The sequence below is a fragment of the Mytilus trossulus genome, chromosome 4 (assembly GCF_036588685.1).
Source record: "Mytilus trossulus isolate FHL-02 chromosome 4, PNRI_Mtr1.1.1.hap1, whole genome shotgun sequence".
Classification (NCBI taxonomy): Eukaryota; Metazoa; Mollusca; class Bivalvia; order Mytilida; family Mytilidae; genus Mytilus; species Mytilus trossulus.
In genome coordinates this window covers 44058356-44075428 of record NC_086376.1, presented here as the reverse complement: position 1 = coordinate 44075428, position 17073 = coordinate 44058356, and the positions used below count along the sequence as shown (strand labels likewise).

Genomic DNA, 17073 nt, shown 5'->3' with positions numbered 1-17073 from the left:
CTCCAGCTTCATTGACAGCCTACCCGTTGTTGACAAGTTCTAGAGAGTATAAACTGTTGAGACAGAATAAGAACAATAACTCCAGCTTCATTGACAGCCTACCTGTTGTTGACATGTTCTAGACAGTATAAACTGTTGTGACAGAATAAGAACAATAACTCCAGCTTCATTGACAGCTTACCTGTTGTTGACATGTTCTAGACAGTATAAACTATTGAGACAGAATAAGAACAGTAACTCCAGCTTCATTGACAGCCTACCTGTTGTTGACAGGTTCTAGACAGTATAAACTGTTGTGACAGAATAAGAACAATAACTCCAGCTTCATTGACAGCCTACCTGTTGTTGACATGTTCTAGACAGTATAAACTGTTGTGACAGAATAAGAACAATAACTCCAGCTTCATTGACAGCTTACCTGTTGTTGACATGTTCTAGACAGTATAAACTGTTGAGACAGAATAAGAACAATAACTCCAGCTTCATTGACAGCTTACCTGTTGTTGACATGTTCTAGACAGTATAAACTGTTGTGACAGAATAAGAACAATAACTCCAGCTTCATAGACAGCTTACCTGTTGTTGACATGTTCTAGACAGTATAAACTGTTGAGACAGAATAAGAACAATAACTCCAGCTTCATTGACAGCCTACCTGTTGTTGACAGGTTCTAGACAGTATAAACTGTTGTGACAGAATAAGAACAATAACTCCAGCTTCATTGACAGCCTACCTGTTGTTGGCAGGTTCTAGACAGTATAAACTGTTGTGACAGAATAAGAACAATAACTCCAGCTTCATTGACAGCCTACCCGTTGTTGACAAGTTCTAGAGAGTATAAACTGTTGAGACAGAATAAGAACAATAACTCCAGCTTCATAGACAGCCTACCTGTTGTTGACATGTTCAAGACAGTATAAACTGTTGAGACAGAATAAGAAGAATAACTCCAGCTTCATTGACAGCTTACCTGTTGTTGACATGTTCAAGACAGTATAAACTGTTGAGACAGAATAAGAACAATAACTCCAGCTTCATTGACAGCCTACCTGTTGTTGACAGGTTCTAGACAGTATAAACTGTTGAGACAGAATAAGAACAATAACTCCAGCTTCATTGACAACCTACCTGTTGTTGACAAGTTCTAGACAGTATAAACTGTTGAGACAGAATAAGAACAATAACTCCAGCTTCATTGACAGCCTACCTGTTGTTGATATGTTCTAGACAGTATAAACTGTTGAGACAGAAAAAGAACAATAACTCCAGCTTCATTGACAGCCTACCTGTTGTTGACATGTTCTAGACAGTATAAACTGTTGTGACAGAATAAGAACAATAACTCCAGCTTCATTGACAGCCTACCTGTTGTTGGCAGGTTCTAGACAGTATAAACTGTTGTGACAGAATAAGAACAATAACTCCAGCTTCATTGACAGCTTACCTGTTGTTGACATGTTCTAGACAGTATAAACTGTTGAGACAGAATAAGAACAATAACTCCAGCTTCATTGACAACCTACCTGTTGTTGACATGTTCTAGACAGTATAAACTGTTGTGACAGAATAAGAACAATAATTCAGCTTCATTGATAGCCTACCTGTTGTTGACAGGTTCTAGACAGTATAAACTGTTGAGACAGAATAAGAACAATAACTCCAGCTTCATTGACAGCTTACCTGTTGTTGACAGGTTCTAGACAGTATAAACTGTTGAGACAGAATAAGAACAATAACTCCAGCTTCATTGACAGCCTACCTGTTGTTGGCAGGTTCTAGACAGTATAAACTGTTGTGACAGAATAAGAACAATAACTCCAGCTTCATTGACAGCTTACCTGTTGTTGACATGTTCTAGACAGTATAAACTGTTGTGACAGAATAAGAACAATAACTCCAGCTTCATTGACAACCTACCTGTTGTTGACAGGTTCTAGACAGTATAAACTGTTGAGACAGAATAAGAACAATAACTCCAGCTTCATTGACAACCTACCTGTTGTTGACAAGTTCTAGACAGTATAAACTGTTGAGACAGAATAAGAACAATAACTCCAACTTCATTGACAGCCTACCTGTTGTTGATATGTTCTAGACAGTATAAACTGTTGAGACAGAAAAATAACAATAACTACAGCTTTATTGACAGCCTACCTGTTGTTGACATGTTCTAGACAGTATAAACTGTTGTGACAGAATAAGAACAATAACTCCAGCTTCATTGACAGCCTACCTGTTGTTGGCAGGTTCTAGACAGTATAAACTGTTGTGACAGAATAAGAACAATAACTCCAGCTTCATTGACAGCTTACCTGTTGTTGACATGTTCTAGACAGTATAAACTGTTGAGACAGAATAAGAACAATAACTCCAGCTTCATTGACAACCTACCTGTTGTTGACATGTTCTAGACAGTATAAACTGTTGTGACAGAATAAGAACAATAATTCAGCTTCATTGATAGCCTACCTGTTGTTGACAGGTTCTAGACAGTATAAACTGTTGAGACAGAATAAGAACAATAACTCCAGCTTCATTGACAGCTTACCTGTTGTTGACAGGTTCTAGACAGTATAAACTGTTGAGACAGAATAAGAACAATAACTCCAGCTTCATTGACAGCCTACCTGTTTTTGGCAGGTTCTTGACAGTATAAACTGTTGTGACAGAATAAGAACAATAACTCCAGCTTCATTGACAGCTTACCTGTTGTTGACATGTTCTAGACAGTATAAACTGTTGTGACAGAATAAGAACAATAACTCCAGCTTCATTGACAGCCTACCTGTTGTTGACATGTTCTAGACAGTATAAACTGTTGTGACAGAATAAGAACAATAACTCCAGCTTCATTGACAGCCTACCTGTTGTTGACAAGTTCTAGACAGTATAAACTGTTGAGACAGAATAAGAACAATAACTCCAGCTTCATCAGCTTGTTCTTGGAAGATTTGTCTGTTCGGTAACTCTATTGTTTCTGGTTTTATACCATTTTCTATAAATTAGAAATGGATAAAATAAACATATAAAGTTTTCTTAATAACAATCTTAATCAAAAGAGAGGCCAAAGATTCAACCTCAAAAGTCAAAAATAAACTGAAAACACCTTGATCTAAGGGACGACATCAAAAGTTCAAAGCAGGATAAGAAATATTTTTTTCACTGAACCCCCTCCCCCCTTCTTAACTTAATTTGGGAAAAATTGATTTCGATTTTGGATTAACAAAATGTGCCCCCAAACTATTTCATTTAAGTTTTAAACAAAACAAATGTTAACAAAAAGATCACATCAATATGGGTGGCATATCATGGCTTTTTAGTTGTATTTTAGTCCTATTGAAAATTGTTAACAAAAATAAATTCTCTATGAAACCTTGCACATGTTCTAAAGTCCTACCATTGAAAGATATCTATTTAAATGTTAAACTACTTTATCCTCTTTATACTACATGTATTTAGCTCCGCTTTATACTACATGTATTTAGCTCTGCTTTATACTACATGTATTTAGCTCCGCTTTATACTACATGTATTTAGCTCCGCTTTATACTACATGTATTTAGCTCCGCTTTATACTACATGTATTTAGCTCCGCTTTATACTACATGTATTTAGATCAAACTAAGTAGAAATTAAAAAAAAAAAAAGAATATGTGTGAACAGGACGGACACCCTGTCTTACAAGCAAGTACTGTCACATTTTCATATTCAGTGAACTATGAAATCAGAATCAGAATTTTGATTTTGCATATAAACTAAATTGTTTTATCTTAATGAATATGTGTACTAAGGCTAACGTCGCCGGTTAAAAACAGGCAAATGCTTATGCAGCATCTTGTTTTCTCTAAAAGGGTTGTCTATAAAAAGGTGTGTTTAAAGTATCATTATGCAGAGCTATCAAACTTCCTTAAAATAATTTAGATGAAAATACATGCCATGATCTGTCAAGGAATCAGGATAGTCCATTGATAACTGTGTTGAACACCAAACCTCAAATTTGTGTGCCACTAACAATTCTTTCATTCCAACAGCCTATTACCAGTAATATAAATCATTTTCATTGTAAATATACAAATAATTAGACAATAAACGTATAGTGTCTTGAAATATGAAATTTATTTGAATGAGGCTTAGAAACGTGAAAATGCGAGGTTCTACTGAGCATTTTCCCGTTTCATGCCGAATACAAATAAATTTACAAACTACACTATACGTATATTGTCTTTATACTGAAATCGAAAAAAAAATGAAAAAAATATGTAACAAAAATTGTTATAAAAAGTGTTTGGAATTTCCCTGTTGGGGTACCATTTTGGGGTATTTCCCTATGAGCGTAGTCCAGGCGGTAAACCATTGACATATTAAGGAATAAGAAAGGGAAAATGAACTTAATTAATAACATTTGATAAATATGGTATATAAATATCCAATTTGAAGACATAAAAGTTAAAATTCATAAAAGTTTGACCATTGTTACTTTACATTGTCTTGGTCGTGACGTGACGTTCTTGAAATACAGTAGTTCCAGTAAGGAGGCCGGGCTTATAGGTTAGTTGAGGTCATTGATGTATAAAGCTAACCTTTATAAGTATAGCTTTATCTGTATAGTAAATAGCTGACTGCAGTATATTATCATCATTAAATGTCTTAACCCTCTTGCTGCCAAAGGGACATTTATGGCTTCTACACACAAATCTTGTTGATTGTGTAGAACGTCAAAGGTTCATTGTAACGTCACAATACTCAGGGGCACTGACAACGTCAAAAGAGACGGCGTCAAAAGGACGATTTTGGCGGGAATAAAGCAAACTGAATAAAATGCTTTAAAAGTATACGGTTATTTCTGGCAATTTGTATATTTCCCTTTGATCCAACTGGCTTATATTTTCAAATATCAATGTACTGACTGTATCACTAAAAATATAGGCAATGCATTGTGTGACATAATAATTTATGTTACCTGCGATTTCTGTCCCAAAAAGCAAGACTTATGGATATAGTGATCTGGCAGCATATTAGTAATAGGTTAACTTTATTTTGTATGTGCGTACCTTGCAAGGTTCTCATACATGCACAGATAGACAATGGTTATTCTTATAGTGTATAATAGATTACCAATTAAATTATAAATGGTATTTATACCCTGGGATTTTAAAGTAAATTATATACTTTAAAACCCAGCTTTTTAAAGTAGATGATTATAGTGTTGTGGAGTTTGTCTATCTGAATTTAAGTGCAAAATGACATTATTTCTCTAACCAGTTGTTTCAGTGATCTTAGGTATAGCCAACCAAAGACTGCCACAATGGTAGCATCCTGCATTATCACTTCTCAAGTATACTGTTGTTGATTCTGGGAAGCTGAATTTTTATTGTTCTTAAAGTGTGCTCTAACACGGAAGCTACTGCAACCCAATCTTGTTTAACTGCATCCATTGTATGTGTATATGTTCTTTGCTGCAAGTAAAATAAAAGGAATCTAAAAAAATATTTTACTAAAAAGATAATTCTATAAAGAGGCTCCTAAGAGCTTGTAATCTTTCACCGATAGTATTGAATAAAAACTGCCAGTTTATAGCAATATTTTTAAATTTTACTAGACAACACACATACATATTTTGTGTGAGACAAACAAAGGTGCTTTAATATATCATTTATCTGATATTTTTGACAAATTTAAGCAATAGTTATTGGTGGTGACCATTTTTAATAGGTACTGGGGTCATCAACCTTAAATGTGGTAGTTTATTACATGCATGTATTCATAGGTTTCTCAAAATTTTGTTGAAATTGGCCCCTTCAATAATCTTGATTTTTTTTTTAAACACACAGTTTGTTTATCTCCTCTGAATTGTTTTACATTGGCCATATTGGGACCCTTTTCAGCGTACTTTGCTGAGGTGGCTAAGACTCTGTTAAATGCTATAGTAGCCTGTAATTGCTTACATTAACAACAATTGGTCTTGGATGGAGAATTGTCTATAATTGGCAATCACACCACAAAGGAAAAAAAATGAAATAAAACATAGGTGAGGTCTATGAAGTTCAACTGACTATATGCATTTTGAATAAGGAAATTACCATTAAATTCTGATTTTCATCTTTAAAAATACACACTGAAACATGCCAGTTAACTCCTTTTTGGCCAAACCAATCACTCTGTTTCTCACGAAATGCTAAAGGAAGGAATTTCATAGCCCAGTCCATGATTATGAGACATTCTCCATCTTTCAATTCCTCTAATAGTAGGATCCTTGCTAGATCTTGGTTGACACCTCTTACAATATGACTCTTCCATTCAAGAATCTTAGCCTCAGCTACATCTATACTGGCCAGCAGATCATTTCTAACTTCATCTGGTATGTCTGCAAAATAAATAATGTCAACTAGATATAGTATGCCTTTAGTAAAATAGATATGGGCCTGATTAAGACCTCCTCTGGGTGCAGGATTTCTTGCATGTTGAAGACCCATTGGTTGCCTTGAGTTGTTTTGTATGTTTTGGTTGGGTTGTTGTCTCTTTGAAAAAAAATTAAAAAATTCAATTCCTTGCTTTTTATTAACTTTTTCTTTGTTTTCAAGAAAGTGTATTTTCTAAATCAAAGAAAACTTAAAAATCATGATTATAATCGTACTAATAATGTTTTATTATTTGATGACACTAGCAATAATGAAAAACACTAGTATTATTGTTCTCTTTTTATATTGAACAGTAATGTGCACCTAATGCATAAACTGAGAAAAGATTATCTATTCAAATCAAATTACAAAATAAACAGTGATTTAAATTTGTTAAGGTTGCAATAAATACCTAATTCAGAAAGACGTCTTTTGATGGTGGAGACTGCTTGTGGAAGTAAATTACATCTCTCACATACCATGTCATGCTGATGGTCGACACAGTGCTGTTGTAGATGTTGGTCTGTTGGATCACTCAAAGAATAATTGATACAGTGATCTGGACATTTATCACATTTCCTGAGGTGTGTTTTAAAGTCTGTCTTCAAGTAAATTTTACTGGCATTTAAACTGTCCTTGCAGTCACGCAACTCTACTTGCACTTCCTCATCAACAACATAGTTACCCATTTCCTTGACTGTTGTTAACAATGTCTCATATGATGCACCACCATCAGCGGCACAATTGTCGAGGCCTTTCAGGTTTGTTCGTCTTGAAGTTGGACATGCATTTAGAATTTTGAATAAAGTGGATCTTGATAAAGGCAGGAATTCAGTTTCTGTACAAAATTTTGTATACACGTTTATAAGAGTGGCATGACATGCAGTTCTCACTACTTCAGGTATTGTTACTGTATTTCCATTGTCCAACTTCATTTCCTTTACACCAAAGGATGAGACCTAGAAATCAAAAAAGGTTTAAGCTATTATTAGATAATTCAAGAACCTTAAAGAGAAAACTCGCATTACCATGCCCAAATAATTGTCACTAGTCAAACAAATCTTATCAGATTCAATAGTTGAAAGACTCATAACTCATACAAAAAGTTAGTTGATCAAAATCTGTGTGTGTATACAAATCTTAACAAAAAGTCCTAATCATCTATAAAGTTTCATGATATTCTGTTTTATGGTTTCAGAGAAGTTTCACTGACCAATAGTTGCAGTTGCAGCTGAATATTATGAGCCCATTTTCTCATAGAAAAAAAACATTTAAATATGTAAAGTATCTTAATCAAAGTTTGATTAACAAAATCATAGTGTAAGAGCACTATTTTCACAAAATTATACCCCTGCATCTTGCAAAGTTCATGTTATTGTATTGGAAACCCCAAAAATCAATTTAAACAAAAACAAAAAAGGAGGTGCACAATGGCATTATATCATAAAGAATCTGAGAAAGTTTCATTTCTTTCAGATAAGTGGTTAATAAGGAGTTGCAGATACAAAGTATCTGGGACGAATGGACAGACGAATGAACGGACGAACAAACAGATTGATGGACTTCCCTATCACTATATACCCCCGCTTTTTAGGGTATATTTAAACACAAATGGACACATACCTGTGTGGATAATATCTGGCATTCTAAGAGTTGCATAGAACTCACTAAAATGATATCCCAACTACCCATAAACTTCAATAAACTAAATTAGTTTCAATTATCTCTCTTGAAATATTTTTGACCAGGTTTTTTTCCCTTTATGCACATTCTCGGATTATGTACTGCAAGTGTGTAAAGTTTCATCAATATTGATCAAGCTGTTAACATACCTGTCAACCTCTGAAAATGAAAAGTCAGGTCATGACCTGCATTGAGAAAAAAAATCTCAGGTCATAACGCGTACGACATTTTGCGGGCTCAATTGAAGAACAAAAATATGTTTACATATAATTTATATAGTCAATATGTATATAAAACAGTTAGAACATGTATACAAGTTTATTTCAGACTATTGTTATATTCCATAGTAGCAGACTTGGCATTCTTTAAAAGAACTGCACTTGGTTTCAGTTCATAGCAATGCAAATGTATATTCATTTTACAAGAAAGAAGAGCACACAGTGTATCCTTATTAAGATCAGCCATAAACCCAGTAGCTATTTTTTTTACTAAAGAAAATGCCCTCTCACTGTCTGCATTGCTGTTTGGCAAAACCAGTAATGTTTTAGCAAGTTTTGACAAAACAAAAAATCTTGGCTTGTTAAGAAAAATGTCATGCAACTTGGACATTTCTCCCCAAAATGTACCAATGTCAGTTTCAGGGGAAGTGCAAAGTGGAAGTTCATCTAATGGGGTCAACTGATAGTCACTGAACTCATCTTGTAGCTTGTTGAAAATATCGTTATGTAGCTCAGGTAAACAAGTCCTACATTTTGACTTTTGGTTACATTGAAAAAGACCGATAAAACCGAAGGCCGTATTACTTCTAAATACCGGAAACAATTCCAATCAGAAATCCGGGTGAAACGGGTAATGTTAGAAATTCCCGGGACCCGCCGGGTAAAGAAAAACTCCCGGGTGAGAGGTGAAAATAACGGGTGTCACCCGCAAAAAACGGGTGAGTTGACAGGTATGTGTTAATAAGAAGTTGCACTTACGAGACCTGTTACTACATATTGCAATATTAAACTCAATAGTTCAATTATCTCCCTTGAAATAATTGGACCAAGACTAATTTCCCTCATGCATATTCTCAGGTTGTGTACGGTAAGAATATTCAGTTTCATCAATATCAATATTTTTTTACCTAGTGAAATGATGGACTGAAGAAAAAATCTAAGGCATGGTCTAACTTGTCTTTATCCATCCTATGTCGAAAGACTGGGAGCTGTTTAGGTATTATAGCACCTGAATAAAAGCAAATATTTTTATAAATCACTAGTGGAAAGACTTAAGACATTTTATTTTCATATCATTTTAGTTTGCATATTACTGTTTCCTTACATTCCATAAGGCAAAGAAACAAATCTGGTAGTTAACACATTCAAAACAATTTATTCTGCTAAAAGGTATTCATATGCTTACTTAGCACATTTTGCAATTTCTTTTTTTTTTATGATAATAACATTTGTATCAATGAATCAATAAACAAAGAATGATGATAATAATCAAAAGGAGTAAGTACTTGGACTAAATATGATTAAAATCATTCTCTGAATGTGACTTTGACCTAAATGATATGACCTTTGGGGGTCAAATTCTGGAATAAAACAATGCAGTAATGCCTAGAAACAATTGTTATTATAGTTTTCTTACTGTGACCTTAACTCTCAACATCTGACCTTTGGTCAAGATCAAGATACAGTTTTTGAGTTATGGGAAAAAGCTGTGTCTGACTGAAATTAACTTAGCTGTTGTTGTTTTTAACTGTGACCATAATCTTTAAGACATGCTCTATAATAGAGTAAGTAAATCTTTTTGTGCAAAAAATATTATTCTATTTTTTATTAATGAATTGAAAATCTCAATAATTTTTCAACTTCAAGTTATGGTAAATATATAATATGTGGATATTAAAATTACCATGGCCATTAGTTTTAGCATGTTTCCTGGCTTCATTTATTGCATACACTGTCAGCCCAGGTATAAGCTGTTGAAGATCTTTCTTAGTATGTGACAAGGCAATCAATGACAAAAGTTGCTGTTTTGTGTTTCTGTCTGTACTCTCCAGATGAATCTTTACAATGATCTCTTGAAGTTCAGATGAGTTGGCAGATTCTGGGTCTTTATCTTGAATCATCTTAAAAAGTGCCTGACTTTGACCTGGAGCTATACCTGAAGAGAAACCAATTCAGTTAGTGATTTTTATGTTATGAATATTATTATACAATTATGACCCTCAGCATGCTCAGGTAAAGTAAATATTCCAAATGTTTAACCCTTCAAAGTTTTTTTACTGAGGGCACAGTAAAAATGAAATGACTGTATAACGACCTATAGTTTTTAATTTCTGTGTCATATTGTCTCTTGTGAAGAGTCGTGTCATTGGCAATTACACCACATCTTCTTTTTTATATTTTAAGGTTACAATTTTGGATATTCACCACTTATTAGGGGCACAATTATACAGAACAACAGTCTCCTTATTAATTTTTTATGTACATCTGGCAATTGGATTGTATCTTTTGAATTATTTTACACTGGTCATTCTGGGTCCTTTTATATTTTACCTTGCAATGTGAGTCAAGGCTCCAGGTTGAAGGCCAATACTGTGATCTATAATTGATCATATATGACATTTGGTATTGGATGGCAATATATCTCATTGGTAATTTTACCACATATTCTTATTTTTAAATTTATAGATTAATTTAATAGTCTACAGTTTTCAAACCATAGTACTGTTAATGGCTTGCCATTTTTGCTAAAATGGTAATTTACTAAGGGAGATAACTCATTCTCAAAAGTTTTTTGAACAGTGAATGACTGTAAATTGTTATTGTCCTTCCTTGCAATTGCATTTAAAAGAAAATTTAATAAGTTATATCATGTCATGTGTTTATGTATAATTTGTTTATAATAAATAAGTAAAATATAATATATGAGAATGGCTGTCATATCAAGTTAAAAAGGGACATAACTCTATATTATTTTTATCAGTGAGAGTCACCTTCATAATAATTTATTTAATAAAAATAAATGAGCTTACCATTAAGGACAGTGTCAATGGCTGAAACTACTTTACGTTTCACAGTTCTTTTCGTGGAAGGTTTTAGGCTACTTATATCACTTCTCACTTGAAATTTGACAGGACTTGAATGGCCTCTACTTATGATGTCAATTCCTTTATTTAGGTCAGATAAAGATGTTTCCATATTTTCCTGACTCCAAGAAGAAATTTGTGACAAACTTTGTGACTGTGAGTCTAGGAACTGAAAGTTAATAAAAGAATGTTCAAGTTTTAATCTATACACATTTAGAAAGTATTAATCAATTCATATATTGTCATCACCATCTGTTCATTTTAAGGAGTAGCAGAACTGGTGCCACTAGTGGAGCAGTAACTGCTTACTCTTCATGAGCATTCTAGCCCACTACAGTTTTTGGGTGGGTTTGTTTTGCTCATTTTCAGCTTTTATTGTTTGTTCCTGTTTTAAATTATTTTAAAGTATTTTTCCATTCTATATTAAAATTCTTAACATAACTAAACAGAAGACTTGATCCCACTAACATGTTTAACCCTGCCACATTATATATGTATGTGCCTGTCCCAAGTCAGGAGCCTGTAATTCAGTGGTTGTTGTTTGTTGCTGTGTTATATATTTATTTTTTGTTCATTTATTATAGGATTAAACGCCTTTTTAAAGGAATTTTTTGGTGTATAAAGGGGACCAATTCACTTACTAATAAAGTCCGAAGGACTTTATGATATGTTTGTGAGTGACTTGGTCCAGTTTATACACCAATAAATTCCTTTTAAAAGCCATTTAATCCTTAAAATTCTTTAACAACACGGATAAGTGAAAATAAGTATTTTTTTAACGTCGAGCCTGACAGTGTTATTTTAGCCGCCATTGGTTACAAAAAAAGTGGTTCTGTCAATGTCGTCTATCGAAAAAATAAACAATTTCAAGAGTGACGACCGGAAGTCTTCTCGACCAATCATATGAACGTATTCCCTAATATGCAAATAATATCAGAATTATTTGTACATTAATTTGGCCGTTAGTTTTCTTGTTTGAATTGTTTTACATTTGTCATTTTGAACTAGCTACCAGTAAGTGTGAGTACTCTCACATCTGTACTAATGGTCTTTTTGTTGTTGGGATGTATAAGTGCCAAGCTATGTTCACTCTGTTTTTGTTAGAGGTATTTCTATTTGTATATATCTGATGAGTTAAGCCTTTTCAACTGATTTTTATAGTTCAATCCTATGTTGTTCTGTTACACCACTGTCCAAGTTTAGGGGAGGATGGGATCCCGCTAGCATGTTCACCAACCCCCCCCCCCCCTTCCCCATCCTACCCCAAATTATGTATGTATGTGCCTGTCCCAAGTCAGGAGCCTGTAATTCAGTGGTTGTTGTTTGTTGCTGTGTTACATATTTGTTTTTTGTTCATTTATTTGTACATAATTAGGCTGTTACTTTTCTTGTTTGAATTGTTAACATAAATTTGTCATTTAGGGGCCTTTTATAGCTGACGTATGTCGTATGGGCTTTGCTGATTGGTGACCTATAGTTGTTATTTCCTGTATCATTTGGTCTTTTCCGAAGAGTTATCTCATTGGCAATTACACCACATCTTCTTTTTTATTTCAGCTAAACATACCGATTCATCATCAGATAGGGACTCGGCTATGTTGCATGTGTGCGTTTCAATACTCGTGTCTTCCAGTTTTATTCTCTTTCTGTTTTGAATAGTCTAAAACATATAAAAATATCAATCTGATATTATGAGTTAAAATAATGTAACCAATATTACAGCAATAATAACTAAAAAGCTGTTGCACATGTTTTTTGTGTTCAATACCCAATGTGTTGGTGTTGTTAATTTTTTAAATGCAAAAATAAAAACTCTTCTCAATTTTGTCTACCATGTCCACAGTTAAATTTTTCATTTCCTACTTATATAATTGCTAACTTCAGATAATGCCAGTATGTGCATGAAAGAAAACATTTATTTCAGGTATCATTATAACTCACAAACATGTACATGTCACATAATAATTTTTACAAACAAACTTCTGTTGATTCTAACAACTAAAGGAAACAAGTTGGCAGGAAACTTCTCAAATCAAACCAAATATTTACAGAACAGCTGGATCCATTATTCTTAATATGAAAAACTGTTTCCTAATGTTGCAAAACATTTATGGACGTCATACAATATGTTTCAACAATCTATTTGTTTCTAAATATAACTTAGGAAGATAAGCAAACTAAATAAGAGTCAGATCAATTTCGGAAAAAAAATGTCTTAATTTCAGAAAAGATTACGGAACATAAATTATAAATAGTTAGTTATACTACTTACATTTACAGTTTTACTTTGTTCAGGGTCAAACTCTTCTTTAGCAGATGATGCACTAGTTGAAATCTGTTCAAAGCCTCCAAATGGTTGTTCTTTGTGCTATAAGATTAAAACATAAAACAGTGTTTATGCAAATACTGTTTGTAAATAGGTACTACAAACAAATTTCTGATATATAAATATATCACTGTAAATTCAGAAGTTATTGTTTTGGATTTATTATTGTGATTTCATTATTTTACACCAAAATGAGAGAAAAGAAATCATGCTCTATTATTCATATATAAAAATCCAATATGTGAGTTTAAATTATTCTGATTACAACTGTATCATATTTCTCGCACTAATAAACATTGCAAGTATTTCCACACTTACAGAAGTTACAGTACTTTGTTCATTCAATAAATTAAACTCTGAACACTAAAAAAAGCAATGCATAGGTGTGCTGGGTGAGACCATTTTTTACCACTTAATTTTTGTACAAATAATTGAAATTTCATAACATATATATATATATTGAAGACCTGTTGGTGACCTTCAGCTGTTGTTTTTTTTATTTGGTCGGGTTGTTGTCTCTTTGACACATTCCCCATTTCCATTCTCAATTTTATATGCTAAATATATACATATATGATTATGCGTACATAAAATTTTCATAAAAGATTAAAGTTCTCATCTTTTCAATATATGTTAAAATCCCAGAGGTAGGGGGCATTTGTGGAAAAATTTGGTTGATTATATTGGGAAGCATTGAAACATGACTGGAGCCGGGCCCCCCTCTTTTGTAGTCATTTGGACCCCTTATAAAAATTATGGTTCAACCACTTATTACCCCTATCAACATCAAGAGGTAATCGTAGCTTTAGGCTGACATTAAGGATGATACATGTAACTGACCCACCCACCATTGAAAAGGCATATTCAATATACATGTAGTATAATCTTTCGAAATGGCAATATTTTTGTTATAAATAGGGGGTGCAAATTTCTGAAAAATTCCAATAAAAGCAAACATAATTCTACATTGAACATCTTTAAACCTGAGAAACACCATCTGAATATCTTTTTATTATCAAAATCCCCAGTATGATTTTTTACATGAATTTTCCCAGAAGTGAAAAAAAGCAAATTCTACTTTTTCTCTTATTTTTTCTTGATTGATTATAAAAATGTAAACAAATTGATTATATAATAATTATAGAAAAAGTTTGAACAGGTACAACAGGGGGTTATTAGGCGAGTGTAATATTTGAAAAAGACGTCTAGTTACATGTAAGGACTTTAATGCACCCACCTAACACACGGCTAATTTCTTTTTTAAATGAAAGAATAATGATTTAACTTTGTTTTTTGCCCGGTCGTCACAAAATCGTACGGTGCAGTTTTTGTAAAATTGACGTTTATTTCAGAAATTAGTTGAAAATTATAAAATTACGACATATTTTTCAAGCAAAGGAAATTAGTCGTATCTCTTTTTTTAGACAGAATAATTAAGTGATTTAGATTCTTAAAATAAAGAATAACAATATTTACAACTGTAAGTCCGCATGCTTTTGCATTCCTTGTAAATATTTGAAATTTTGTACGAAAATTTTCATAATCCTGACCTTTTCGGATCTACAATTAAATTTTTATTGAATGCTTTTGCACTCTATCCGTTTTAGAACACACCAAATTACTCATCAGTTATCGTTTTTTCATTCAAGATCAAGACTTTATCTAAACATTTCTCAAAATCACAAATTTCTGTAATTTTATGATGTTGTGTAACATCACTATAGTTTCCGGAATCCCTTATCTATTTCGTTATCGTTTTTTTACTGAATATACTATTCGATTTCCGTGTATTTAATAGTGCTATTAGAGTACGATAAATCATATTTAAATGGTTCTATTTCTATCTTTAACTTCAGTGAAGCTTAAATAGATATAAAATCGTCCGAAATTAAGATCAAATCATAGTAAAACATAGTTTTTGAGTTCTGTAGAATTCACCCCTTTCTAAATAAGGAATCGTATCGGAAAATTGAAGAAAATTTTCCGAGTCGTGTCAAATTTCCACAGTCCAGTTCACAATGAAACCCTTCCTATGCTAAAAAGCAAACACTATCGATTGATTGACACCGATCCATAGTCTGTCATGTATTTACTACATAGACACTATGTAGTTAAACACTTAAATGAAGATACAGTTGTATTGCCGCAGTGGGAAAATGAAAAGATGAAGTTTACAGAAGACTGGTCGATGAAAATGAAAAAAATGAAACATCCCATTTGAAAATACAAAATATCATAAGAGGTGCTATAAATATTTCAAAAGTAGGCGAAACCTATCATCTTCCGTTTTGTCTGTACAAAGATTTAGTACTACATGTACCAATTCTACCGACCAGTCTTTTCTCATATACCAACGAGGGCAGTAGATCTACAACTCAATCCGATTTTCTGTTTGTATATTTTTCAAATGTATAAAGCCTATAAGCAAGTTACACAACTTCATTAGGTATCATATGAGGAGCAAACTCAAGCTGTATTGAGTGTTACTGCATATATCTCCTACAATGATCTGATTCACAAAATAACTCATGATAATTTTACTATTAAATCTTTATACCATCGAGCTTGCATCGCTAGATTTTTGCTACAAAATTTGAAATCAGAAAGTAAACAGCTATTTAATTCTGAGCATAAAACGGCTTTTACTAACATTTCGACGATTAAAGATGCCGTGCCTGTACACAAGGAAGTATTCTGGTTAACAACTATAATTACTTGATCAGTTAACCAGGCTTAATTTCTGCCCGAGGATCGCCGCCGAGAAAACTACACAACATATTATCAGCTTCAACAAAAACTAAAAATATATGGTCAATTCTTGAAAGTTACATGTATACTGCCCCAATAAGGCCAGGGTACATCCAATATTGTATACAGTAGCTCTATGATTTTGTCTTATGCCGTAATGACGGAAATATTGTCCGTTTAAAATGACTGTGATATACAGTCTGTCAATTCTAAAGATCAGAGCAGTGACTGCGAAACTGGTTGCAAGCACGTTATGCAGCTACTAGTATTTTACAAAAGCAGATATAGGGTAAAGTTGTAATCCAATCAGATGAATATATCTATTGTATAAAAACATTTTACTGGATTATTCAATTGAATTTATGCCACCTGTTTAAAAAAAAAAATCTGCATTATCTTTTGGATGATGGCGCATCTGCAACAGTTGATAAAGCGTACGATATTTCCATTGACAAAGTTCTTAGATGTATGGCTTTAATGGAATGTATATTATCTATAAAAAAAAAAATTACCCTTTTTTATTTAGGTTTATCATTACAAATGCACCGTATTGATGGACACACCTTTGATAACTGTTAACAAGTTTGACTGATCAGGAGATAAGAAAAATTGAAAATGGGGCATACATTCTACATGGCATTATTTTTCTACTGGGGATCAAAATTTTATCCAAGACAATGTCGACCTAACTAAAAATGTATAGAAACAATAAAAGTTCTCCGTATGACTTTGGTTGGCTAACAGGCAACATCGGTCCGGTATGATGTCATCCAACTTTCTACAAGATTTCAGTGATCTGTTCACGCATTGGTATAGGTATAGAGGGAGGGTTGAG

At 33.1% G+C, this 17073-nt stretch overlaps 1 protein-coding gene across 1 annotated transcript; it reads right to left on the bottom strand.

The window, feature by feature from the left end:
- Positions 1 to 7256: 7256 nt before the first annotated feature.
- LOC134716632 (uncharacterized) lies at positions 7257 to 14365 on the bottom strand. Its single transcript, XM_063579642.1, has 7 exons — positions 14339 to 14365; positions 13437 to 13532; positions 12732 to 12824; positions 11111 to 11333; positions 9985 to 10236; positions 9209 to 9309; positions 7257 to 7358 (listed from the first exon to the last, which is right to left on the bottom strand). Exons 1-6 carry the CDS (start codon positions 14363 to 14365, stop codon positions 9209 to 9211), a joined length of 792 nt encoding a protein of 263 aa, XP_063435712.1. The 3' UTR covers positions 7257 to 7358.
- Positions 14366 to 17073: the final 2708 nt, after the last annotated feature.